At 32.1% G+C, this 26,283-nt stretch overlaps 2 protein-coding genes across 11 annotated transcripts in view; one reads left to right on the top strand and one right to left on the bottom strand.

Annotated features, from left to right (window-relative positions):
* Window positions 1-6,344, top strand: part of LOC123675586 — a 75,139-nt gene extending 68,795 nt beyond the window's left edge. For all 5 annotated transcript variants that reach the window (XM_045610967.1, XM_045610968.1, XM_045610969.1 and 2 more), the window contains 11 exons: window positions 35-940; window positions 1,000-1,198; window positions 1,459-1,595; window positions 1,986-2,157; window positions 3,700-3,885; window positions 3,937-4,113; window positions 4,462-4,591; window positions 4,713-4,873; window positions 5,236-5,350; window positions 5,409-5,622; window positions 5,910-6,344. In XM_045610967.1, coding sequence (XP_045466923.1) covers window positions 35-940; window positions 1,000-1,198; window positions 1,459-1,595; window positions 1,986-2,157; window positions 3,700-3,885; window positions 3,937-4,113; window positions 4,462-4,591; window positions 4,713-4,873; window positions 5,236-5,350; window positions 5,409-5,622; window positions 5,910-6,096 — 2,584 coding nt within the window. In that variant the 3' untranslated portion in view covers window positions 6,097-6,344. The remainder of the gene's footprint in view (window positions 1-34; window positions 941-999; window positions 1,199-1,458; window positions 1,596-1,985; window positions 2,158-3,699; window positions 3,886-3,936; window positions 4,114-4,461; window positions 4,592-4,712; window positions 4,874-5,235; window positions 5,351-5,408; window positions 5,623-5,909) is intronic.
* A 1,315-nt stretch (window positions 6,345-7,659) lies between these two features.
* Window positions 7,660-24,337, bottom strand: LOC123675587 (segment polarity protein dishevelled homolog DVL-3). Of its 6 annotated transcripts, none has more exons than XR_006746787.1 (13): window positions 24,074-24,337; window positions 23,832-23,901; window positions 23,532-23,722; window positions 20,890-21,052; window positions 20,562-20,731; window positions 20,376-20,504; window positions 20,087-20,181; window positions 19,896-20,027; window positions 17,303-17,568; window positions 15,305-15,515; window positions 12,212-12,403; window positions 9,358-9,426; window positions 7,660-7,702 (listed from the first exon to the last, which is right to left on the bottom strand). XR_006746787.1 is itself a non-coding variant. In XM_045610972.1 (12 exons), exons 1-12 carry the CDS (start codon window positions 24,232-24,234, stop codon window positions 8,976-8,978), a joined length of 1,914 nt encoding a protein of 637 aa, XP_045466928.1. In that variant the 5' UTR covers window positions 24,235-24,332; the 3' UTR covers window positions 8,842-8,975. The 6 variants fall into 6 exon arrangements, 3 of the variants coding, with proteins under 3 accessions (XP_045466928.1, XP_045466929.1, XP_045466930.1); XR_006746789.1 differs by having other exon boundaries at window positions 19,917-20,027; window positions 24,074-24,331; XR_006746788.1 differs by lacking the exon at window positions 7,660-7,702 and adding an exon at window positions 8,968-9,109 and having other exon boundaries at window positions 24,074-24,331.
* Window positions 24,338-26,283: the final 1,946 nt, after the last annotated feature.

Raw genomic sequence — 26,283 nt, 5'->3', positions numbered from 1 at the left:
CAATTTCCAATTAAGCTAATCAATATATTTTCAGTCCTAAAATCAAAATAGAAAATGGAAGTGGTAAAGTTGATGATCACAAAAAAGTTCCTGTTTATGAAGTTAAACCAATGAAGAAGGAAAGTAAGAAAAGTGAAGATAAACATACTCTAGAAGTCGGCGGAAGCGATCATAGACGTCATAAAACTTCAGATAAAAAGGAAAAACTCGTTGAAGATAAATACAAAATTGAGAAAAAAGCCAAAGACGAAGCTTCCAAAGTAAAAGAACAAAAGACTGAACATCCGAGATCTAAAGCTAAAATAATCACATCAAAGTCTGAAGTAGCTCATAAAAGTAGTGACAAACGAGAAGAACTCGAAAATAAATTAGAAACTAAAGTATTAGAATCTGTTGAAAAAAATAAAGGTAGTGCTCATAGTACAACAGTATCAAAAGATATCCGAACAGAATCTGAACGTGGAAGAAGCAAAGAAAAATCTTCTTCATCAAAAGAGGTGAAGAATAAAAGCAAAAGTAGAGATAGGGAATTGGAAGGTGATAGAAAAGAAAGAGAAAAGAGGCATGATAGTAAATTAAGAAAAAATGATGGAAAAGCAAATATATCAAAATTAGAAGATGAGAAGAATGATTTACCTGATAATAATATAGATGATAAAAAAGAAATTGATTCATCAGCAACAAAGATAACTAGTGAGAAAACTTGTGATGGTGATAAATCATTAACTGAAGTGAAGAATGCAGGAGAGATATCAAAATGTGAGTTACAGAAAAGTGATATTCCCTGTAAATCTAAAAAAATTAACACATTTGCAAATATAGAGAATAGAATCATGTCTTCACAAGGTTCGAAGCCACCAAATATCCTTGTATATGCTGATAGTATATCAGCTAAAGAAAATGTTAAAGCAGTTCTTAAGTCTGTCATCAATGATGAAAAGTGAGTATAGTTAACATTTGCTGATTCCAATATTATTCAATATTGAATATTTTTCTCAGGTATATTGTCTATGATCTTCCTACGAATATCTCAGCATATCCTGTTTGGTGTGATTCTACTTCTTTAGTTGTTATTTGTGGTGCAACAACTCCCGATATAACTTCTCATCTTCTTCATTATTTAGTTCATGGCGGTCAACTTCTTTGCTTATGCAGCGATCTACTCAATAGTTTACTAACAGTTTTTTCGACAGCTGAAGTAAGTAGCACCAGTTATTCAGTTTGGTCATTACCTGAAATTCCTTTTTTACAAAACCATTTGAAATTGTGGAATGAGTAATTTACCATGCATGGCAAAGAGGCGTATTGTTTGGCTAAATAAGGAAGGAAGAAACTTCATATATTTGGTTACAATGATGTTCGGTAAAGGAACTAATATTCTTCTATTTCAACTGGTATTCAGATACTCATCAGATATTCCAAGTAAATTATGTTTTTGTTCATGTTTTTTAATTTTAGGTCAGAGAACATGAATTAGTTAGATTTTCTTATGGAGAATGGAAAAGGGTGAAGATGATGCATCATATATTCTGTTATCAAGCTTCTCCTGCCAAAAAACAGTTTTCTCAAGGTTCCATTGAATCTAATAATCACAGGTGATAAACAATTACAAAATTAATTTTTTTATGGAAAACTCTCCTCCCTCTTCAAAAAGAAATAAATATCCATTGAATTTTCTCAAAATATTGTACTCTTTTTTTTTTTAATATCAAAATGAAAACTCCTATTGGAAAACCCTGTATATAAAATAAAAATAATAGCGAAGAAGATTCGACTGTATGTGACATTCAATTATGTGAATAACTAATTTCTTTTTGTCTTTCCAAAACAATATTGATCAAGAACTTTTTCTTCCTCTCACGTATAGGATAAATTTGTAAATTAACTTAGTACTTTTACTGTCTTTCCAAAAATTGTTTAACTTATATCACTGCACATGTTAATCAATACAAGTCTAATATACAATAACTCACTTTTTTTGATAGTAATGGATCCAGTCCTATAGCTCCTAGAACACCATCCATTGCAGAAATTCAACATAATGGTGAGAAATACACTCTTCAAGTACAAGTGTTAGGTACTGAAGAAACATGGCAAACACCTAGTTTGCTGTTGGCAAATGTAAAAGGATCCAGAGGAAGGGCTATCTTTTCTCAGGTAATTCGCACTTTACTCATTTAAAATAGGCAGTTGTTCATTATTTTTATTGAAAAGTGCGACTGAAGAATTCTACCAGAATTGAATATTATTCCTGATTGGATAAATAATTGAAATAACAAATTTAATAATGGGGTTGCAGATACCAACAATTCAAAATTTTTCATGAGTCCTTTTTCAAACAGAAATAGAAATAGGTAATAAAAACTAATACTTATTTGTTTGGTGTTGAACAAACTCGATCTCAATTATGTTTAAAATCCAAAAAAAATAAGCTGAAGAAAATGTGTCTTACTCATTGGGTAGCACACCACGATTCTGTTTAGTTCTATACATTCTTGAAGTAATTATACTTCAATCTTCAGTTCAAACTCCGCATTATAGAATATAATTGTTTATATTCAAATTTTTTTATACCCAATCAAAATTTATAGAATTTTCAATGAAAATTATTTGTTTTTGAGAAAATATTCATTTCATGTATTCAGCCCTTACTGAAGAGTGTTTTTTTTAGAATATAGAATTCTAAATTGCAATAAAACAACGATGGATTATTTGATTGACATGAATTTTATTTATCCGCAAGATAATCTTGTGGCATTATATTTTAAATATAATTTCTCAAATTTCTGGCATATGACCGCCACGGCTGGCTCGGATGTAGTCCAATCTGGACGTCCAATTTTCGATGACTTTTTCCAACATTAGTGTCCGTATATCGGCAATAACACGGCGAATGTTGTCTTCCAAATGGTCAAGGGTTTGTGGCTTATCCGGGATAGACCAATGACTTTACATAGCCCCACAGAAAGTAGTCTAGCAGTGTTAAATCACAAGGTCTTGGAGGCCAATTCACAGGTCCAAAAAGTGAAATTAGGAGGTCACCAAAAGTGTCTTTCAATAAATTGATTGTGGCACGAGCTGTGTGACATGTTGCGCCGTCTTGTTGGAACCACAGCTCCTGGACATCATGGTTGTTCAATTCGGGAATAAAAAAGTTAGTAATCATGGCTCTATACCGATCACCATTGACTGTAACGTTCTGGCCATCATCGTTTTTGAAGAAGTACGGACCAATGATTCCACCAGCCCATAAAGCGCAGCAAACGGTCAGTTTTTCTGGATGTAACTGTGTTTCGACATACACTTGAGGATTAGCTTCACTCCAAATGCGGCAGTTTTGTTTGTTGACGTAGCCACTCAACCAGAAGTGCGCTTCATCGCTAAACAAAATAAAATGGACGTAGTGCGAGATACGTATTCCGCACAGAACCATTATTTTCGAAATAAAATTGCACTATTTGCAAGTGTGGTTCAGGCGTGAGTCTATCCATGATGAATTGCCAAACCAAACTGAGAATAAATCACTTAACATCTTTCAAATCGGTCGCCATCTTGAACAGTAATGTCAACTAGAAGTTATATACTTCGAAAAAAAACACCCTATAGATGGAAATTCATTATAAATAAAATCAAACAAAATAAAAAATAATCTAAGAGACTTGTTTTTATGGGAAAAAATTTAAAGCAATAATTTTTCAGGTTCATCTGGAAATAGATCCCCTTCAATACGAAGGAGATGAGAGTAAATTCACTGCTTTGAAAGATAGTAACCAAGCACGACTGGAAATACTCACCGACATATTGAGGAATCGCTTGGACATCGATTGTACAAAGACATCAACCCAAATAACTTATACCCCTGCTTATTTCTTAGGAAGACATGATGTAATAATTTAAAACTAGTTACAACAGCTTGATGCAATAGAATTTTTTCAGCTCAAAATGGAACTACTTAATCAGTGCCAAGAAGTAAAAAATAAAACAATAGATTGTGGACATATCACTATGGTATTTTGTGAAAAAAACGTTGATCCAGGCATTGCAACAGCAACAAGATTACCTATTATGGTGTATGCATGTCCTTCTTTATTTTCTACGGTGGAATATTTTTCAGTGAGTATTCTTTCGAAAAAAGAAGACAAAATTATTGTGTTTGAATCTCAACCTTTGGAAATTTGGATTCGTGATTAAAACAAGCATATACTTTTATGCCAAAAATTTTATATCAACAATTTTTAGGAGTAAAAGCAAAGAAGGTATAACCTAACCTAACCATGATCACTACCTATTAATTAGTAACGGCTGGAACCTCTCAAAATGTGGGTTCGTTTCGAAACTATTGCAGACATCCTTCAAAAGATAAAGTTTATGAATTTTGGTCAAAATTTCATGAATATTAATTATGTATTGAATCTTGAAACATTTGTACTTTTTGTTGTTGACATTCTCATATCTTTTTAGACTCTATCTACCGAATGCATTGGAAGGTTAGTTATATACGCTGATGTTCTGATGAGTTCTCAGTATCTATTGAGCAAAACAATAAGGCATGGTTTAGTTGTAATTCCTAGGCAACAAACTTCAGGTATTGGTAAGTTGAAAGAATTATAGTGTTGCCTAGATAGACAGAAATAAAGGAAAAAAAAATATATATAAAAAAAATATAAAGTAACCTGAGTTAATTAGGTACCTCATTTGTATTTAATTCACAGGGCGTTCTAATAACACTTGGTTGAGTCCAGTTGGAAGCGCTTGTTTTTCTTTGCAACTACATATCCCACTCAGTTCTCCCTTAGGAAGAATGTTAACAATTGTCCAACATATGGTTATTGTAGCTATCGTTGAAGCAATTAAGAAAAATCCGGGTTATGAAGTTAGTATGAAAACTCTTATTGAAGTGCATAAGAAACAGTAATAGAAATATGTTAGAGGGGATGTTTTATAAAGGGTTTTCCAATAATAGGTTTCATTTTGATAAAAAAAGAGTATATTTTAGGAGAAATTAATGGATGCCAAATTTTTGTATAAATTCTAACAATTTCAATACGTTGTTGAAGCGTTCTTGTTCCATTCTTAGTAATGGCGTAGTTTTTACTTGTCAAAATATGACAGCTTCAAAAGTTGCCTAGATAGCAGGCTATTCAAAATGAAACCTCTCATTGAAAAATCCTTTATGTTAGAAGGTCCATACAAGATTTTGTCCACAGACGGTCATTATGACTTCAACTTTTTCAGGGATTAGATATTGGTATAAAATGGCCTAATGATATTTATATACGTAAATCCGTAAAAATTGGTGGTCTTATAGTAAATTCTACTACTGGAAATAAGATGTCAGTTTTAAATATAGGTAAGGGAAGAACACAAATGTTTTAGAGACTAAGTCAACCAATATTTTTCTTTCCTAGGTTGTGGTATAAATTTGAACAACAATGAGCCGACCATGTGTTTAAATAACTACATAATGGAATACAATAAAGAGAATAATACGGCACTAAAACCCTTATCCCAAGAAAAATATTTTGCCATGGTATTTAATGAGATTGAAAATTTATATGATGTGATTCAAAATGATAATGTCGAAGTCTTCTTTGATCTTTATTATAAACATTGGATTCATATGTAAGTAAAAATCATCTTTTTATTGAGGTGCTGTTAGAGAAGTATAGTTGTTGGTAGGTCCACAAAAAAATTTTGATCCTCTAGCTTTGGAATTTTATATGCATTAAAGGATTTTTAAACTTCGGAATATCAAATCTAAAGAACTCGAATTGCATATTGATATAAGTTGTAAAAATTCATCAAGCATCAAATAAAACACTTACATTAGCCTTGTTATTGATTTAATGCATGAAATAAGTCGGCACTTCTTTTTTTATAGTACATACATTGAATCAATTCTTTTATAGGGATTCCAAAATAACAATACAAACAGAAGATGAACTTACACAAAATGCAACTATAATAGGAATAGATGACTTTGGTTTCTTGAAAGTTAGACAAGAAAACGGTGAAATTTGTGTTGTACAACCTGATGGAAACACATTTGACATGATAAAAGGCCTAATAGCACCAAAGCCAAAATATAAGGGTTAAAACATTCCATTTTACCGTCGTTTCAAAAAAATTTTATAATCAGAAGTGAAGTGTTCAAAATTGTATATGTAATATTCAATATCATCATTTTTTTCTCTAAGGTTGTTGGATTGTCAAAAATTTATTGAATGTTTATACTTATTGTTATATTTTTATTTTTCATATGTAATGTGCTCATGTGGGCTTGTTTTTGAAGAAGAAATTGATGTATTTGATTTAATGGAGAATAATAAACTTTTCTCAGAAGATTTGTGAATTTTTTTATCAACCAATGGTACTCCGACTAAATATTTCTAATAATGAATAGGCCAGCAGAAGAAATCTTTAGTACCTTTGATAAAATAATAATTATTCCATATTTTGTTGCGTTCTTAGACTTTTGGAACCTGGGCCACTCAACAATAATATTTTCTGAAAATAAGTTTTCGTTTTTCCAACCTAAAAACTGTCTAAATGAGTATCTATATTAATTAACTACCCATTTGTTAAATATTAACATTTTGAAAAAAATATCAACTTCACATAAATTTTTATTTGAGTATGATTTAATATATATATTATAACATTTGTCTTCAGTCACACAAAAGATATTAAGGTTATATATTCCCTGTATGTCCAAAAATATGAAAAATAAAATAATTATGCCAAAAAAAACTACCCTGTGTACAACTTTACAAGAATGCTTTGTATTCAAGAATAAAATTTTTTTATCAATTGGGTTTCTTGATATTATTTAACATAGAACGAATATGTGTGCATCATTTACAACATGTAAAAATAATTTAATTTGTCCTTGTCCCAAAACTTAGTTTCAAATATCAATTAATTGTTGTATTGAAATAATTCTTGAAATCACCAACACTAATTAAACAATTAAACTTCCTGAACCTGTAACCATCAATTTGTAACTTGAGAAAAGTTTTGAAACTAATTTGTGGGATATATTGTTTCGAGAAATATTTGAAACATCTCATCTGCTCTATGGTTACTAAATTATTGCGTTGATATATTCTATTTGCCTAAACAAAATACTAGTCTATCTTATGGTTTATGTTTTTTGAAAATGAGGCGATAAAAAAATACAAAGAATATTTTATACTGAAAAAGTCAGAAAAAATACACAATTACACTTAGAAGCACCTAAATAATGGCAGTGAATAAAAAAAGGTTAAATCCCATTGAAATGTATATCTATATGCTGAATTATATTTGTATACATTTTTTCATGGAATAGGAAGTTATAACTTATTTCGATGATTTAGAAAAATGAATACATCTCAAAATAAATAATTTCAACAAATGGTTTTAAAACATCTAATACAATATACTATAAAAAGTTAAAAATTGTAAATAATCACAACAAAATATAATTATTGTTGACAAATATAATATCAATTATAACTTCACAACATATTCATGAATATCAACTTATAAAATTAACTATACAAAAGAAGTCTGCTGATAATAACATTCCCTGTTATGAAAAACTTGGGTTTCAAATGGTGATAGAAACTCACAATAAGTACTTAAAAAGATTATTGAAAGTTATATTACACTTTTTCCATATAGTTCTGGTTAAATTTATATCCCATTTATCCTGCACGATCTAAAAAAACAATTCATTAATATGGAATAGAAAAGACAATTGAAGAAAAAATTATACAGTTTTTACTTCATACTATTTTGGAAACGAAGTATTGATACTCAAAAAAAAAAAATTAGTAAATATAACAAGAACCGTTCAATTCCATGATTTATTTTGAATTCCATCAGTTCTAGGAGAATTTGGATAACTTTCAAGGATCAAAGTCTCAAAATTTGATGCTTTCTGCAATGAAGACTATGAAGTTATTTGGAACAAACAATGAAACAAGCAGAAAGACAATATTGGAACCTAGGTAACGATTTCTTTAAATGAAAAATTTACTGTTTTGTAGAAATTTTTAATGGAACATAATGGAACTACATGAATATCTCTGATTCATTAGATTCCAAAAAACTGAAGTTATTTACATTATTGAATACTTATTGTACTAAAAATACGTTCAATAAAAATGATCATTTTGGAAAATTATATTCTGAATTATAACAAAAGAAGTTAATTTACAAATTATAAATGAAAATTATTCCATTAAAATAATACTTGAATGAATCATTATTATTTACTTCATTCTAAAATTGTTTTGGCTTATGCTGTGGATGATGATGAAATTAAATAATTAATATGTAGCTAAGACAAATTCATACATACATTCTCATACAAGCTCTAAGCTTCTTAGAGGTCTCAGAGTCCTAGGAGAATCCGGATAAAATTTTTGGGTGAAGAATAACTAAAGGAAGCTGAATATTGATTTTCTATCAGTTATTTATTAATATGTTCATTGTGGATCACATTTCATTGATCCACTCATATATTTTTGACGAATTTAATATGAATTATTTTTATCGATGTGTTTCTTTACTGGTTACTCTAGGTCATGAAATCTAAAAACTGAAAAATATTTATCAATTGACAAGAAGATTTTAGCTTATTTGAGAGATATTCCTATTATTCTTTTAGTGAGGGATTTTCGACTCTAATTACTCTGATAGGTTAGGTATTTAAGATGTTTTATCACCATGCGACCAGACAAACTTAATTCAATAAGTGAATGATTATTTTAACAAGAGCAAACAAAAAATTATTTGTATACTGTTTCCGTAGGATCCTAAAAATTCCTACAATATAGAAAAAAAAATTCCCTAAAATCTATGAGAGTATAATAATAATGTATACAAATTATACAATATTGAAGTTAATCTAGAGCTCTAGATTACTAAATATCCACTTGCTACATGCAAATATTGCCTGTTCTGCACTGGAATTTTTAAATTTCCTTTCAAAATTTCTCTGAACACAAATATATATCTACAGATTGGTATCCTGTTACATCAAGTTCTTTTTGAAGAATAAGAGAATTCCGATTGAAAGGAAAACTTTGAGTATTTTCTTCTGTCCCACTTGTATTTTCCTCTGTAAGGAAAAATAATTTCAATTTTCTGCTAATGCTTAAATTGAATATATTTCTAACAAGCCTGTAAGCCGCATTCGATAAATAAATATAAAAAGCATTAACATAATAGTTGCATTTTGTCAAAATTGTGAGTATAATTGTAATAAGTCTGAAGTAAAAACTGTTTCAAATTATTGAAGAACTCAGGTGACTGGTACTCAAATAATGATGACTTGAAATGGATAAAAAAATAAACACAAAAACTTACCTCCAAAAAATCTTTTCAAAAAAATCGCAACACTTTTTGGTAAATATTGCACTTAGAGGTAACTTAAAACTGAAATAAAACATGAGTTAGTGAAAAAATCAATATAAGGTGAAATGAAAACCAAAATGATATGAAAATCAATAATAGCAAATAAAAAACCAAACTATGTACATATAATTTTTATTGTTATCATGCTGCTTAAAAAATCATGCACCTTACACAATGCAACATAAAAGTTATCTATACAAAACAATTTGAATATCTGTTTTTTGCATATTTTTCTGTTTGGAAATTGAAATTATTATTTACACATTTCAAGTAAAAATTTTTTTGTGATTTTTTTCAGTTATGGAGAAACAGTTAAATAAATAATTACATGTACGTTTAGGAATAACTTCCAAAATGAATTTGAAACAATAAATACACTATATACAAACAGAAATGGAAAATTTGTGTTAAAGATAAAAAGTGAAATTGAGTCATAAAATAATTGATCTGATCTTTAAATAAAATAAAAACAACTATTATTCGTGCTTCTGACCAACTAGTGTAAAAAATGGACATGGCAAAGACATACAATGCACAACATTAAAAGTGGAGCTGAATGGTTTTTTTCTTATTTAAATTTAAAAGATATATTTTTTACATACAAAAAACGCAAAGAAATAATCAAAGAATTTTTAAAATATTAAAACCTACTCAAAAATGAAATTCTTTCAATCGACACATGTGATAAAGGAATATAACATTAAAATATTGAATTGATTTTTTTTAAATGTTGGAATTATTTGGATGTGATAAGAAGAATCTTGAAAACTAAAATATTTATATGTTTATTTGTTTTTAAAATTTTATGTTGAGAGTGGTGATCAGCCTCAGTGATTAAAATAAAAAAAATCAATAAATCAATCAATAAAATCTAGCAAACTTAAAAAAAATAATAAGTTTCAGTTGATTCATTAGTTTTTTCTTCATATTCAAAAATAAGGAATAAAAGTTCCAGTTAAGGATAATAATAAAAAAAAACAATTCTTCAACATATAAAATTGAATGAACTAAAATGTGTAATCCAGTATACAGGGTGTCCCGTAAAGACCGAGGGAGAATGTAGATCAAAGGATAAACCACCCGCTATGACAAAATTCCCATTATAAAAGTCTTACCGTTTTCGAGATATTTTTTTTTTTTTTAAATAATGATTTTTGCCCCTTTCAATAGTTTTGTCCTTACGGTTGGTACAATTTTACATCTTTTTGGTTAATTTTTTTTCAGTAAAATATTGCTGAAGAATGACTATAACGTTTACATTAAAAACATCCTCCGAAAATTTTAAAGGGGGGCTATGAGAAATATTTTTATTGGAAATTTTGGTAGTGGATTATTTTGTTCATGAAGTTTAGGCCATCGTAGTGGAAAAAAAATGTACCGAGCTACTGCTGCACATTACACCAATAAATTGTCTATTTTATAATGATTTCAAAGAGGTATCACACAAGTCATTTGTTATTCAAAGAAAAAAGATATGGCTGTTTTTATCCAAATGGGTACGTTTCTGACAAAATCAAGTTTGTCAATTCTGTTAAGAAATCTTCGATATTGAATTACTTAGTGAACAATGGCAATTGTTTACGTGCGAAAATATTACTCGCATAATTATTCACCTCAACGGATTTAGGTCTTCATGTACCCATCCTTGGTACAGGGAGACTCTTCGCTCCAAATGATCTTATTGAAAAAATCTGGATCTGCATGATGTTTTCGCAAAATTGAATTTCGTTGAGGTGAATAATTATGCGAGTAATATTTTCGCACGTAAACAATTGCCATTGTTCACTAAGTAATGCAATATCGAAGACATAACAGAATAGACAAACTTGATTTTGTCAGAAACGTACTCATTTGGATAAAAACAGCCATATCTTTTTTCTTTGAATACCAAATGACTTGTGTGATACCTTTTTCGAAATCACTATAAAATAGACAATTTATTGGTGTAATGTGCAGCAGTAGCTCGGTACATTTTGGTTCCACTACGATGGGCTAAACTTCATGAACAAAATAATCCACTACCAAAATTTCCAATAAAAATATTTCTCATAGCCCCTCTTTAAAATGTTCAGAGGATGTTTTTAATGTAAACGTTGAAATCATTCTTCAGCAATATTTTACTGAAAAAATTAACCAAAAAGATGTAAAATTGTACCAACCGTAAGGGCAAAACTATTGAAAGGGGCAAAAATTCATTATTTTCAAAAAAAAAAACAAAATATCTCGAAAACGGTAAGACTTTTATAATGGGAATTTTGTCATAGCAGGTGGGTTATCCTTTGATCTATATTCTCCCACGGTTTGTCTTCACGGGACATCCTGTATGTTTACTTGCTTTTAAAATTTTATGTGGAAAGTGGTGATCAGCCTCAGTGATTAAAATATATTCATCAATAAAATCTAGCAAACTTGAAAAAATCAATAAGTTTCAGTTGATTCATTAGTTTTTTCTTCATATTCAAAAATAAGGAATAAAAGTTCCAGTTAAGGATAACAATAAAAAAAAACAATTCTTCAACATATAAAATTGAATGAACTAAAATATGTAATCCAGTAGAATCTTTGTAATTCTATTAATCGTAATCACAGCTGTTAGACCGTAACACATCAGCATGCTCATCTACTTCTTCCGTTCAAGGAAGGCGCAACACACATAAACCAACCAAAAATCTTCCTTTTTTTAATGCATCTAGTGAGAAAGAAAAACCTTTCAACTCCATTGCGTATACTACAAAACCTAACTACATCACATCAACAAACATCTCGCAGGGGTTACCCATTGCAATTTTAAAAGATTGTCTACTACCAGCTATATCCTTCGATTGGGTAGCAACGGCTGTTCCGCTGCTCTGGTCGGAACCGTTTGAACTGCCGTTGCCGTTTCCGGAGGGTAACGGTGGATTGTTCCTGGGCCCAAGCGAGGTTATATCACTGTCTGTGCCGCTGCTGTGGCCCGCAGCGGCGTCCTTGAGAGGGTCGGAACCGTTCGACGATCCCCCTGCAGATATAGTGAATCAATAAATATTAACAGAATCTTGACTGAAATTTCTCGATCAACATTTCTTGATTGAATTGTTATCATCTGACGACCATTGTGTGTTGTCTGAAACTATCGTATTAGATATTAGTCGATTGGTTTTGAAGATTCCTGGTAAGACTACGGACTGTACTAGGAGGTTATGTTTAGAATTCCATGGATTAATTTTTACTACTGAAGATATTACTACTATTAAATGTCACTTCAAATATAGTATTTTTGTTATATCGGGTGTTTTTTTTCGAGGTATATAACTTTAAGTTGGCATTACTGTTCAAGATGGAGACCGATTTCACAGCTGTCAAGTGATTTATTCTCAGTTTGGTTTGGAAATTCATCATGAATAGACTCACGCCTGAACAACGCTTGCAAGTAGTGCAATTTTATTTCGAAAATAATGTGCCGTTGTTCCCGATTTTCATAAGCTAATTTTGTTTAGCGATGAAGCGCACTTCTGGTTGAATGGCTACGTCAACAAACAAAATTGCCGCATTTGGAGTGAAGCTAATCTTCAAGTGTATGTCGAAACACCGTTACATCCAGAAAAACTGACTGGTGCGCTTTATGGGCTGGTGGAATCATTGGTCCGTACTTCTTCAAAAATGATGATGGCTAGAACGTTATAGTCAATGGTGATCGGTATAGAGCCATGACTTTTTCATTCCTGAATTGAACAACCATGATACCCAGGAGCTGTGGTTCCAACAAGACGGCGCAACATGTCACAAAGCTCGTGCCACAATCGATTTATTGAAAGACACGTTTGGTGACCGCTTAATTTCACGTTTTGGACCTGTGAATTGGCCTCCAAGATCTTGTGATTTAACACCGCTAGACTACTTTCTGTGGGGCTATGTGAAGTCATTGGTCTATGCGGATAAGCCACAAACCCTTGACCATTTGGCAGACAACATTCGCCGTGTTATTGCCGATATATGTAAATTTTTGCTGGAATGCTGGAAAAAGTCATCGAAAATTGAACGTCCTGATCGGACTACATCCGAGCCAGCCGTGGCGGTCATATGCTAGAAATCATATTTAAAATGTAATGCCACAAGATTATCTTGCGGATAAATAAAATTCACGTCAACCGAATAATCCATCGTTGTTTTATTGAAATTTAAAGTTCTAAAGCTCTAAAAAAAAATACCCTTTACATTATAATCTTACGTATATTAGTAGAACTACTGAATTTCAATATTGATGAGGAAAAACCAATTATTAACATCAGCAAATAATTCATATGAACTTATACTATAATCATCTCAGCGGTGAGATGACGTCATAAAACTATTTCCAGTATCGTTGCCAGAATGTGAATTTTTACAAATTTTTTATAAAATCAACATTTGTTATCAAAATATTCTCACGCTTTGAATTTTGTGTTTGATTTCAAAAAACTTTGGAATTTGTATAGTTATTCATAATGTTAATGTCTATGAGCCAGAGATCAAAAAAACTTGTCGTGGTGAAATGGGGATTCGCTATCCCCACTGTCAAAATTGACGTTTAAAACGTGATAGTAGCATTTCTTCCGTTTTAAAGCTAAGGCATACAATTTTGTTCCATTAAAATTTCAATGGTAAACACTCAGTGTTTTGAAAAAATTCGAAACTTTAGCAAAGAAACAATTTATTATTATACATATAATATTCGAATAGGAAGACAAATAGGCGGGTTCCAACATGTCAGCAGACGACCTAATCCTTCTTATGTACTTATGTCTTATGTACTAGACGGTGCCATATTGACTCGCTGATGGCTGATTCGAAATGAATCATAATGTGAAATAGGTAAACTTGCATCTCAGAATTATGGACAATTCTGCCTTTTATCTCAAAATTATAAAGACAATTTCGTTCTACACTTTCGTTTAGAGCGGCTTAGTTGGCTTTCATGCATTCATTGGCTGCATTTTACAATAGGAGAAAGAAAAGACCATTTTCTTCATTCGAAGAAATGCATTGATGTAAACGAGGCCAGATTTCAGCTGCTTGTTGATACCTATAAGGTTGCTAACATCAACGAAGTTTCAAAGTCCTTAATTTTGATGGCAACAGTTTGCCATCGTGGTTATAATTCTTAAGAGTAATATATATATAACAAATAGAGAAAATAGGGAATAAGGCTCATGAAAATGTCAGTCAACATTACATCTGAAAAAGTATAGGTGGAACAATTTTCAAGACACCTATTTGTTTGAATGATGAAGAACAGCTGCCAGGTTTTGTGTTCAATGTTCATCAGGTTTTTAAAAAAAAAAAAACAATAAAATATTCTGTTATTATAAATAAAAATCTCCAAAACTTGTTTTAGATTAACGTAAGCCAATTCCGACGAAGAACCATAACAATTTTTACTGAATCTTCAATTTATTCAATCCGTATTTTTATTTCGTTTTGCATGTATCGTTAAAATGAAATATACAAAAAAAATTAGTATGAATATTGAAATTGAAAACAATTGAAGAAATTATATCTTTATTATTCAATCAATTAATAATTTGAATGATTTCAGGTTTTGGAAATTTTATTACTTTCTTTGGATCGGCTTTCATTTAGTTTTAATTCAAGCCAAATCCTTCATTAAATGTTATTCCCGTCTTTCTTTCCGTTCTAATCATAGAAATATTAGAATAGAGTATGAGAATCGTTCCTTCTTCACATTCAGTAGTGAAGAAAATGATAGTTGAAAAGTTCCCCGTTCCTATCTTTCTGACAAAGCGGTTAATTGGTTGAACCATGAAAAAAGAAATCGTTTCACTTTCGGTATGATTTGATTTTTCTATTGCTGAACATTTAGATTAAAAAGAATTAATAAAAATTAAAAAAACTACAAAAATATCTGATAATTTATGCTTACCGCTTCCACTCAAAACTGACTCCTCCCTGTTGTAGCCGTAAACAGTGTTTTCACTAGCAGTATAAAATGGCATCGGCATATATTCCAATGGATTATATGTTCCGCTGTATGGCATATAGTTCGGCACATTGGGTAGAGGTCCCACCGAATCGTTGTCTTGTATTTTAAGGTTGGACATTGCTTGACATAGATCACCAAAGATATAGTAGCACTATAAGAAACAAATGTGCAAAAAAAATTGTAATCTCAATAAAAAAAAATATTTAAGAAAATGATTATTCATTAAAAAATTCCTTTCAGTTCTGATAATTCAATGTAAAACTAACTACACTGCGCAAAAAAATTAACGCACATTATGGAAATCTCAAATTTATTCTACAACTGAAGGTGTTCTCAATGATAATTATTTTTATCAGAATTATGCATGCATATGTTATCCACTTTCAACGTCTTTCTTCAATACAGATGTTTTTTCCCAGCAGGAATAAAAAAGATGAGATTATCATGTTTTGAATGTATTGGCTCCATTCTGAAATCAGTTGTTCTCGATCAATTCTAGTGATCAATAGATTTTCTTTCGTTTGATTTTCTACACTCGATCGCTATGCAACGCGAAACACGCAATTTGACCCAAGAGGAATGTGCCAAGCGGTAGTTTTGTGAGAAGATGGGTGGACATACACAAGAATTGCAGAAAGGTTTGGAGTTTCCCATACAAGTGTGTCCAAAATGTTGCAGCGATTCAGGGAGACAGGTATGAATGTCCGAAGACCAAGACAGGGTAGACCACGGGTAACAACTGCCATTCAAGAACGTTACTTCAGAGTTTCTTCGTTGAGAGAACGGTTTGCAACCGATCGCCACCTTCAAAATCAGCTTGAGCAAACTCATGGGGTGCAAATTAGCACTCAGACAATAAGAAATCGCCTCAGAGAATATGATTTAAGGCTTCGTGTCGCGGCAAGAGGTCCAGCTCTTACCCCAGCCCATCGAAGGGCGCGTTTGGATTTTGCGAGAGAGCAATCCATTGGGAAGAGATTGATTGGGAAAGAGTTCTCTTCACAGATGAGTCTAGATTCTGCCTCTACCATTGTGATCGACGTTCCCTTGTATACAGACGTCCACATGAAAGATATGCTCATTGCAATTTCCTGAAAACTACTGGTTTCGGGGGAGGATCGATTATGGTATGGGGTGGAATATCTTTGACTGTTCGCACAGACCTAGTGGTCGTTGATAATGGAGCTATGAATGCTGATAGGTATATAAGGAACATTCTTGAAGAGCATGTAGTGCCATTTGCCCCATACATGGTGAAAATTTCATTTTTATGGACGATAATGCCAGATCCCATCGTGCGCGCATTGTTCAGGAGTACCTTGAAGAGGTTGAAGTCTCTCGAATGGAATGGCCAGCAAGAAGTCCATATCTCAATCCGATTAAGCAGGTTTGGGACAACCTCAATAGAAGGCTGAAAAGTTCAGAAAATCATCCAGCTACTCTTAATGACTTAGGAATCCAACTCGGAGAAATCTGGGAAGGATTAGATCAGAACATTTTAAGATCACTCATTTTGAGTATGAACCGTCGTTGCCGAGCTGTAATTAACGCAAGGGGTGGAAATACCAAGTATTAAATCACTTATCAGCATTCCAGTATTTTAAAAATTGTTTATTTCTCTTCTTTCAAATAAGATTTGGTGAAATCCTGAATTTTTCTTCCATTTAATGTGTCTTGTTTCGTTCAAAACCTTCCCGAGAGAACATAAAAAATAAGTTATAAAGTCAATGTAGAGTTAACTTTCATTAAAATTGAGATTTTCAGAATGTGCGTTAATTTTTTTGCGCAGTGTATATGAAAATCCTTGAATTTTTCATTTTCAATAGTTAAGAATCGATTACCGTAATGTTAAAACAAACCTTAAAATGATGGCTATTCTATTAGTTCAATCAGATCAGTAAATCTTCAACAAAACTCATTTATTTACTCATTATTTACCTGTTCCGAAAATGTGATCTTATTAACGGTGTGCCTGATGAAGCCAGCTTTCAGCAGATGCGAGGCATACTTTCTAGCGTCCCGCCTCTCATGGAAACCCTCGATATGCGTCAACAGCCAATCGATCATGTCAGTTCCGATGAAGGCGTTCGGAATAGTTATCTTGAGCCACATTCGATCGCGTATTTCTAAACCACTGTCTGGACGTTGCATGGCTTGTACCACTTGAGCCATTGGAGAGTGTATGTATAGTGGTTCTTCTAAATCTATAAAAAAAAACCTAGATATTTTTACTGTTTTTAAAGATCAGAGGCATTTTTTAAATTCCTCAAAGCTTGAATTATTTCACAAATTGAATACCTCTGAAGCATGCAACCAGCAATGATTGAATAGGAAAAAACAAGGAAAGTACTGACGTAATGTAGGAGCTAAGTGGCTCTTGATGATTCGAGAGTCCTTGGACACCACAGTTATTTATTGGTCCAATTGGCGAATGAATAAAAAAGCGCTGAAAATCTCCTGACTTTACGTCCATACTTTCCTCATCCTTTAAGCCTGTTTTACATTGGTATAATGAGTAGTAGAGTGCATATTATTTTCTACTAGAATAATGTCAACAGGTTGTACTAGTGTGACAGTGGATGACACTTGTGGAATGGTACTCACTTCCACAATCTTACTCTACTGGTTTGTTTGATGACTATACCAATGTAAACAACACAAGTTTGGTTTTAGCAGAGGATAGTGTGTCTTTCTAGCTGATTGTGTGTATCTGCCATTTTTTTAATTAAACGTACAACTTCCAATTTTATGTATTAATTAAAATGAAGTGAGCAGAAAATGAAACTAAGAAATTAATGGAAGTGTACATGGATTATGAATGTATATGGAATATCAGCAGTCCTAACTTTAAAATATATGACAAAGGAAAATATTGGTATTGCCGAATTAAAACAAAATAATAAATTTATTTATATTCTTCTAGGTCTTTCAAAGCCTGAATTCTCTTAAAAAAAAAAAATTATCCCAATGTTTTACACGTCTCCTAATCCTCTTACGCATTTTTTTCCTACTAGTTTCTTCTTCTATTATGCTAGTGAACTCTACTAATTATACTAATATAAACCAAGCTTTACAGTATTCTGCTTGAATCTTGAATGATTATGATGAGGCGGTAAACACGAAATATTGCATAAAGCTTTTATTGATTTATATTTACTAGCAAAATCTTGGTTATGTCCGATCAGTCATACCTAAGATGTCTAAAACACTGGTGTGCTCATTCACTATTGAAGAACTTTCTGCATCGTTTCTTATGGCGCTCACGTAGTTTTTCTGTCAATGTCGTTTTGAGGTTAAATCAAAAGTCTATCAACTTTTGATGAACCGAATTTTAAAATGATGCCGTTGATTGATCAATTCTTTATTTAGCGCCACTTTAAGTAAGAAAAATGACCCATGTCGAACGAGTTGCCAGAATTATCCAGAATCTAATCCTGAACACACCAGTATTTTAGACATCTTAGTCGTACTGGAATTATTGGGTAATTTTTTTGACATTCCTCTTGAGTATTCTATGATTATAAAATAAATTAAAAAAACATGATTATTTGCCACACCATGGTCACCCTTAAGCGAAAAAGAAAAAAGTAGTGAAATACATACACATATAATATATTGCCTCATTTGAGACAATCGATATAGATTGTGCTCTCAATGGATAGAACAAAATGAAATAAAAATATCTAGGGTTTTCTATTGAAATAAGGGCAACATTCGGAAAAAAACATAGAGTAATAAACTTAGATATAAGGAGTATACTGAATTTTTACGTATCCCCAACATGGTTAGATTATGTTGTCGGATTATGATTTATTTTCAAATTCACAATTTTACTTATATCGTTATGAATGTATGTTATATTGAATGAAATATATTTATTTGGGTGATTTCCGATCAAATATGTAAATTTGAATATTTATTATTTTCTGTATCTACCTGCTGAAATCCAAGGTTTGACAAGTTTTGCTCTCCTAGTGTCATCGGTTGTTTCACGTCGTTTGACGCACTTGAAGTTTGTTTTCTGATATATTTAGGTGTTTATTTCAATATATTTTGAGTTAATATGAAACGTTGATTCACTTTGGGACATAAGAAGTGCGTTCTTTGTGGAGAAACTCGCGAATTGAGTGAAATATCCTAATACTGATATGTTTTCATTTCCACGCGCTTCATGTCAAATTTGATAGTTTATGTTGGGGAAAAATTTTGCCTACTGAAAATGACATATGCTTCCGCTATCTATGTTTATTACTCTGAGGAAAAAACTGAGTGTGCATCTGGATTCTAAGGAAAATTATCCGAAGTACCTGTTTTGACTATTTTATATATTCCGCAAAATTTTAAAATAACCGTTAGCACAGAAACTGTAACAGCAGGATCAAATTTGTTTGTAGTATCTTTGTTTTTATAAAAAACGCGAAAGCAGCACTGACCGAATGGTAATACATATTTTTCCATTCCACAACAACATAACCAAAGCTGATAATACTCGAACAAAAATAGGTGCAATAAAGAGCAGGTGCATACATACCAGGACCAAGAAGACACTCACGTTCATTCGCTGGTATTGTACTTGTGATTGATGCACTTGAAACTGTTGAACTACTTGGGGGCCGTACAACTGGATCGCCTCGAACAGCTGCGGTATGAGCAACCCACGCACCTAACCAAAAATCAATATTTAGAAGTCAATCATTCTTATTTCAACTTGAATTTTCATACCAGGATCTATGGGTCTGACTGGTTCTGTCCTGGGAATGGTGAAGTACCCTTTAGGGTTGGGATCCCAACACTTTGCTACTACTAATTTTATGGGCCTGAAAATGTATGAAATTCAATTAATTCTCTTCTGATCGATTTTTTTATTGATAATTGAAAAAATATCCATTCAATCGAATTTAAACCTGAAAATCAATCGTAAAATGGTGAAACAAATGGTTTCGATGTTTGTCAGGAACTTTTGACTTCATACAATGCTTTTTAATTTTGTTTTATATTTGCATTAACTCACCCTGGTTTCTGCACTACCTCCCTTAACACTCTAACAGCTTCATCATTCGACATGTTTTCAAAATTTACATCGTTCACTTGCAATATCATATCACCAGGTTCTATCCTACCGTCTAAAGCTACAGCACCTCTAAAAATTGAAGAAAATGGTCTTCAAAACGGATAGAAAAAATAAATATCAACTTACCCTTTCATTATAGATCCCACATATATACCACCATCACCCCCTTTATTACTTTGTCCCACTATAGATATACCCAAGAAATTTACAGTGTCCATATTCAATGTTACAGTAATTATGTTGAGAGACATTGTCGAATCTGTTATGCTTGAATAGGAACTTGTCCTTGACATAGCCTGAAATTTGATTGAATAATTTTATTTATACATATAACATACAGCAATAAGTCAATATAATCGGTCCCGTAAATTTCTGATTCGAAGATGAACAACTTTTCCAATAGCGGTGTAAAGTTTTCGTTGGACTACCCTGTATATATTTAAAATAACTTTACCTGTAATCTCTGCTTTCTTCTTCTTTGAGGTCTTTTTCGTCCAGCGACATGTAAACGACTCACACTTGAACATTCTGATAGGGCTGTGTGCCTACCAGTCGTTTCAGATTGAAAACTAGTGGTTTCTAAATCAGAACTTACAATAGAGGCAGTCTCGTATACTCTGAAATAGAAAATATCGAAATTCATAAGGAAACTTCAGTTCATGTACAGAATGGCAAAGAAAAAGGACATCCAAATGAAGAATAGTTAACAATTTTATGTGGGAATATAAAATATGCTATTTTTCAAAAGTTTTAAAAGTATGTGTTATATACATAATAATGTCGATGTTCATCTCTGGGTTTGATTTACATTTATAATGGATTGTTTTTTTATTTGTAGAATGCAAAACTATCCAATTTTACATTTAAAGTAACTTTTTCGAATAAAAATTGCATATGAATATGTGGTTGTGGGAAACTCATTTATTTTTCATAGCAACACTTTTCCCTCTGTCCCATAGAATAGGAAAATGTCAGCTCTCAATCGAAATGACATTGGTATTGTACCTTTGAAGTAAAAAAAATTTTATTGGGCGAGACGATTGGAAATTTACAAAATTTGGCAATTACTCATTTTCTTCGAATAACTTCTACATTTTTAATATTTTTAGCAGAAAGTTGATATGAGAGGAAATTGTGGCCATACTAAAAAAAAAAAACATTAAAAGTTTCAAGAAATTATTTCTCGTTTGGAAAATTTTCTCTTGACCAAACTCAAGAGAGTGGTTACCAGGAGAGAAAGAGGTAGAGCAGCTTCAGTTCTTTTCACTAATGATTTTCAAAAGAATATTCAACAAATCGCCAGAAGTGGATGTAATATTACTGGTTCTACAGCAGAAAGGGAATCATAACAGTTGTCACATGCTATGAAAAGTTGGGATAAGCAAGGGTTTGGTTTGAATTCATTTTATGCTAATAATAAAATGGAAATGTATAGAGATCTCAGATTGTAATATTTCAAATTCTTACATATACAATGTCTGCTTTGTCTTTTTATGTAACTTTTATTACAATTCAAATAATGAATATTTTTTAGCATGACTTTGAAAGTGACACAAGTGACAAGTGGAAACATGCCAGCCAGCAAATAATTAAATAGTTCAATAAATACAGTGCATTTCAGACTGAGATCCTTACTGTATGTGCTTCACTATGGGTTTTTAAGAAATGATCCTGTTCAAGTGCCTTTCAGGTAGAAATACTTGCAACCGGAAAATATGTGGGAACAAACATAAAAAAAGACCACCAGAAATATGACATAACAATCCATTCTGATAGTCAAGTTGCTTTTCATGCACGATTCAAAACTGATATAAGTGAGTGCCGAAGGAGAATTAATGATTCAGACAAGAATACTGAAGTTTTTTTAGTTTGGGTTTCTCGTTGCTTGGAAAAAAAGGAAACGAAGACACAACCAATACACTTGCCAGAAATGGTGCATGTACCCATTGTCATTGATTTGAAGTTGATATGGGAGCGCTGAGGTAAAATTAATCAATTAGTTTAAAAACTAAGGTCTTTTTAATCTGGGTTCCTAGTCACTCGGGAATTAAAGAAGCCAAAACACTTGCCTGACAAGGCGAATGAACTTCTTTTACTATCTCGGAACCTTTCTGCATAGGAAAATGCTTCTATGAAAAATAATTTTGAGGAAACTGAAAGAGAAATGCTCTAGCGGAATCTTACAGGGGTGGACCACTCCAAAAAGTACCTTTGCAACTTTAATTTGGCTAATGTAATTGGATCTCAATAAGAACATACTACATATCCTCACAAACTTCCTTACAGGGCATTACTGCCTCAGGAAGCATCTAATGAGATTACGATTATCAGAAATTCAGGAGTACAGATTCTGAGAGGGCTGCGCCACTATTGCAAGCCAACGCAAAAAATACTTTAAACAAAACATAAGTAAGATTGAGGAGCCATCCCAGATTCTGGAATTCATTAAAACTTTAAAACCGGAAGGCACGCTGTACATGGTTTAGTGGTAAGAATAGTTCTAATGGAAACACAAAAGTCCCTAACGTCGGGGTCCAATGTAACCCCTCAACAGTAATCCTCCATGTTTTTGCATCTACATAGTTTGCAATTTCCAGTAACTACTAACTGTCAAATGAATAAATTATCATTTTTCTGTTCTCCTGTAGATACTGTTCATAATAAATCAGGAAGAAGACATTTTTGAATGGTTCAAAGTTCCAACTTCTGTTTCAATCCGATAAGTGTGGATTGATTGATGATTTATTTTGATAGTAGTAACTGGACATCACAGAATATTTATATTACAAGACAGATGTGACACCTGAATTATTTTGAAGGATACGACAGTTTTATATGTCAATATCCTCATTTCAACTGCAAATACCTGTCACATGTTTATATTTTCAGAGGCGGAAATAATGTAATTGAAATAATGAGTTTCTATTAGAAAATTAGAATATGAAATCTAGTTACTTCAGAATTTAATTCTTCTGAATTGACCAGTTAATCACTTTTCACTAAATATTAAGTAACAAAATGAATTAATTTACGACCATCCCATCATTATCATGAACTCATTTAATTCTTATTTTGGTAATTTAAAAATAAACTTACCTAGGAAGATGTCCATTGATTCTGGACGAATATTTGTGATGTCTTCTACCCTGTCTTGAGCTTATTATACTTTCTGTATCTGTGCAGTCAGGTGCGGGTTGAGGCAGTCTTTGTTCAGGTGACTGATGTGTGATACTATCAGTACATTGTGATCCCCCATCTGATTGATTTGAACCTTCAGCCGAAACCAACTAGAAATACAAATTATGAAGAAAACCATTTGGCTCTTAGTCACCAATCATATGGTTGGTTTTTCCTTATTATTAATATTGTACTTCATACAAGAAGGGAATAGCTCACCCAACTAACAACTCTACCATTGAAACATGGTAAATGTGCGGTATCATCAACAATTTCTTCCTTCACAACCCTAAAAAATTCCATATAAATTCATGAGATGTCAAGTACTATTGTTATTGTTTATACTATACAAGATCACATTGTGAATGTCTTTTTAAGTAGACACAACTAGAAAATTTCATTTGATTGATACAGAACAATGTTTACAGAATGAACAAGCTTCATAACTTGTCTGCTCTCACCCAAAATCATCGTCCATTGACTTGAAGAAAAATTTGTAGTTCGGCCTATTCAACACATTTTTGAAATCTGCTAAGGTCACTTTCTCTGGTGATATTGGTATTTTCACTAAATATGGTGTTTCTTCGTCATCTATATGATAAATCACTTTCGTTTCATCCATTTTTAATATTAAAATTGCAAATTTTCAATCATTTGACAGTAAAACAACACTTCCTACAACATGGCGCACAACTAAATTTATATCCCTTCCCCAAAATCGTGCAAATCTCAAGATGATCGAATAAATCATGACATATAGGTGGCGCTCCTGTCAATAAAGATTTTGAAGATCATTTTAATTTGCGTGATTTTATTTGTTCATATTGGATGCAATAGTATAATTGCAGTATTGCTATTTAATTGAGCTGAGTGGAATTTGTTCTCGAAGTTCCGGTTGAATCTTATAAGTATCAAAGTATCATAATATGACCCCAGTAATATTCAATATGAACAATAGAGATGTCGCTTTTGAGGAATATCTAAAACAGAAAACTTGAGTGTGATTATTGCGATCTAATTTCATATTTACTCAAAAAAATACTAGGAGGCAGTTTAGTGCTATTATTGAAGAGTACGGGAAATACCTCTCTAACCAAAGAAATAAGAAACCATGGAAAATTTTGTATTTTTTGCCGTAGATAAGAATACGAATCTGCAATACAAACAGGGGTTCTTATTTGAAATTCCAAAGTTGACCCCCGCACCCTCCACAATGGGGAATTAAATGAAGGGGATTCTGGCATTAATGGACTTCCCCTTAAAACCATCAAACTTTTATTCAAAACATTTTTCTGTAAGATGTTTCGTTTCACGAGCGCAGCTAGTGGGTGGGCTTTGGGGCAGATTGAACAACATATTTCTCAAACTTCAATCTGTGTTATCATCATTCACATAGATAAGTAGATGATCATTCACGTCTCTAGTTGATCGGAGTAATGACTCTCCAACTGATTTAAAAAAATTAACAAAATTATATGAAATGAATTTAGAAACAGCCAACGAAATAACCTTTGAATGTGAATCTCTGTTGAATATTTATTATGACTTCGAATTCGATATTAAGAATTGATTGGATATCCTAGGAACATCTGAAAGAAAACTGAATATTTATTTTTATTATTCACTTCAACCTCCAGTTCAACCTCCAATTCGTTCAATGTTTAGCCCCCAAAACAAAATCCTGGCTGCGTCATTGTTTCGTTTTCGAGATTTTTGACTGATTCAACTTAAAAAAATCATTCGGTAGGAACCTCATTATTGAGAGTGTTTATTAAACTGATCTTAAGCCTGATGTTTTTTTAATATCGTGTAATATCAAATACCTACAATCTCATTAGGATTATATTTTCTTATTGAAGATCAATAACGCATGTTCCAGTGAAAAAAAAATCAATTATGCTACTAACGTCAGTTACCTATTCATTTGAAAGTTTCTCGGACAACTGGTCTGAAAAACTCGAGATAAAAGGTGGGTAATCTCCATTCATCCTTTAATTTGTTATTTGAATGTAGAATTTTTTTCAGAGTAGTTAGAGATGTCAAAACAAATTGCGAATAATTCCAGGTATTTTTTTGTTTGCGGTCTCTTTTGAAGGAGAGCAGCTCCACTTGTTTGTTTATCCAGCGCATTGAAAAATTCATTGATAATCATATAGCAGTTGAGTGAAATGCAATTAGGGTTTCATCAAGCCAAGTAGCTTGATATTTTAACCAACTACTTGACTTGAAAATCAACCTCGTGACAAATTACATACCTAAGCTTGATTTGACTTGATTTGAGATATTTATTGCTTGACTTGATATTGTAGGGAATCTATCGATTCCCTCGAAAATATTTGAGTTGAGTTAAATTTCGAAGCAAAATGCTAAAACCGGTGTAAAAACTTGGAATGATCAAATACATACCCCTAAGGGATCTGTAGAAAGGCTTTGCTAACGGTCGAATGGAAAACTACCTAGAAACTACATCTAAAATATATGTGCAACACTTGCACCGACAACGAGAAGATTAAAGATTTTCACATCTGTTCCCGGGACTGCGACTGAGCCGCCACGACCAAAGTGGCCAGCGACCCTTAAAATCGATAAGATTTAAATATCATCCTCTTCAAACTCTTTTAGTGGGTTGGAAATAAATTGAATAAGTGTTTTTATCCCGTTCTTTTATTTC

Source organism: Harmonia axyridis, chromosome 3, assembly GCF_914767665.1.
Source record: "Harmonia axyridis chromosome 3, icHarAxyr1.1, whole genome shotgun sequence".
Lineage (NCBI taxonomy): Eukaryota > Metazoa > Arthropoda > Insecta > Coleoptera > Coccinellidae > Harmonia > Harmonia axyridis.
Note: the sequence above shows the minus strand (reverse complement) of the source record. Positions and strands in the feature narration are given on the sequence as shown.

What these genes read in the sequence shown, in the direction of transcription:
- LOC123675587 (XM_045610972.1), bottom strand. Translation starts at nt 24,234, where the DNA reads ATGGATGAAACGAAAGTGATTTATCATATAGATGACGAAGAAACACCA. An exon ending in GTGGGATCTATAATGAAAGG is followed by an intron (nt 20,505 to 20,561) that starts GTAAGTTGATAT and finishes TTCAATTTTTAG; the next exon opens with AGGTGCTGTAGCTTTAGACG. An exon ending in GAGGTAGTGCAGAAACCAGG is followed by an intron (nt 20,182 to 20,375) that starts GTGAGTTAATGC and finishes ATACATTTTCAG; the next exon opens with GCCCATAAAATTAGTAGTAG.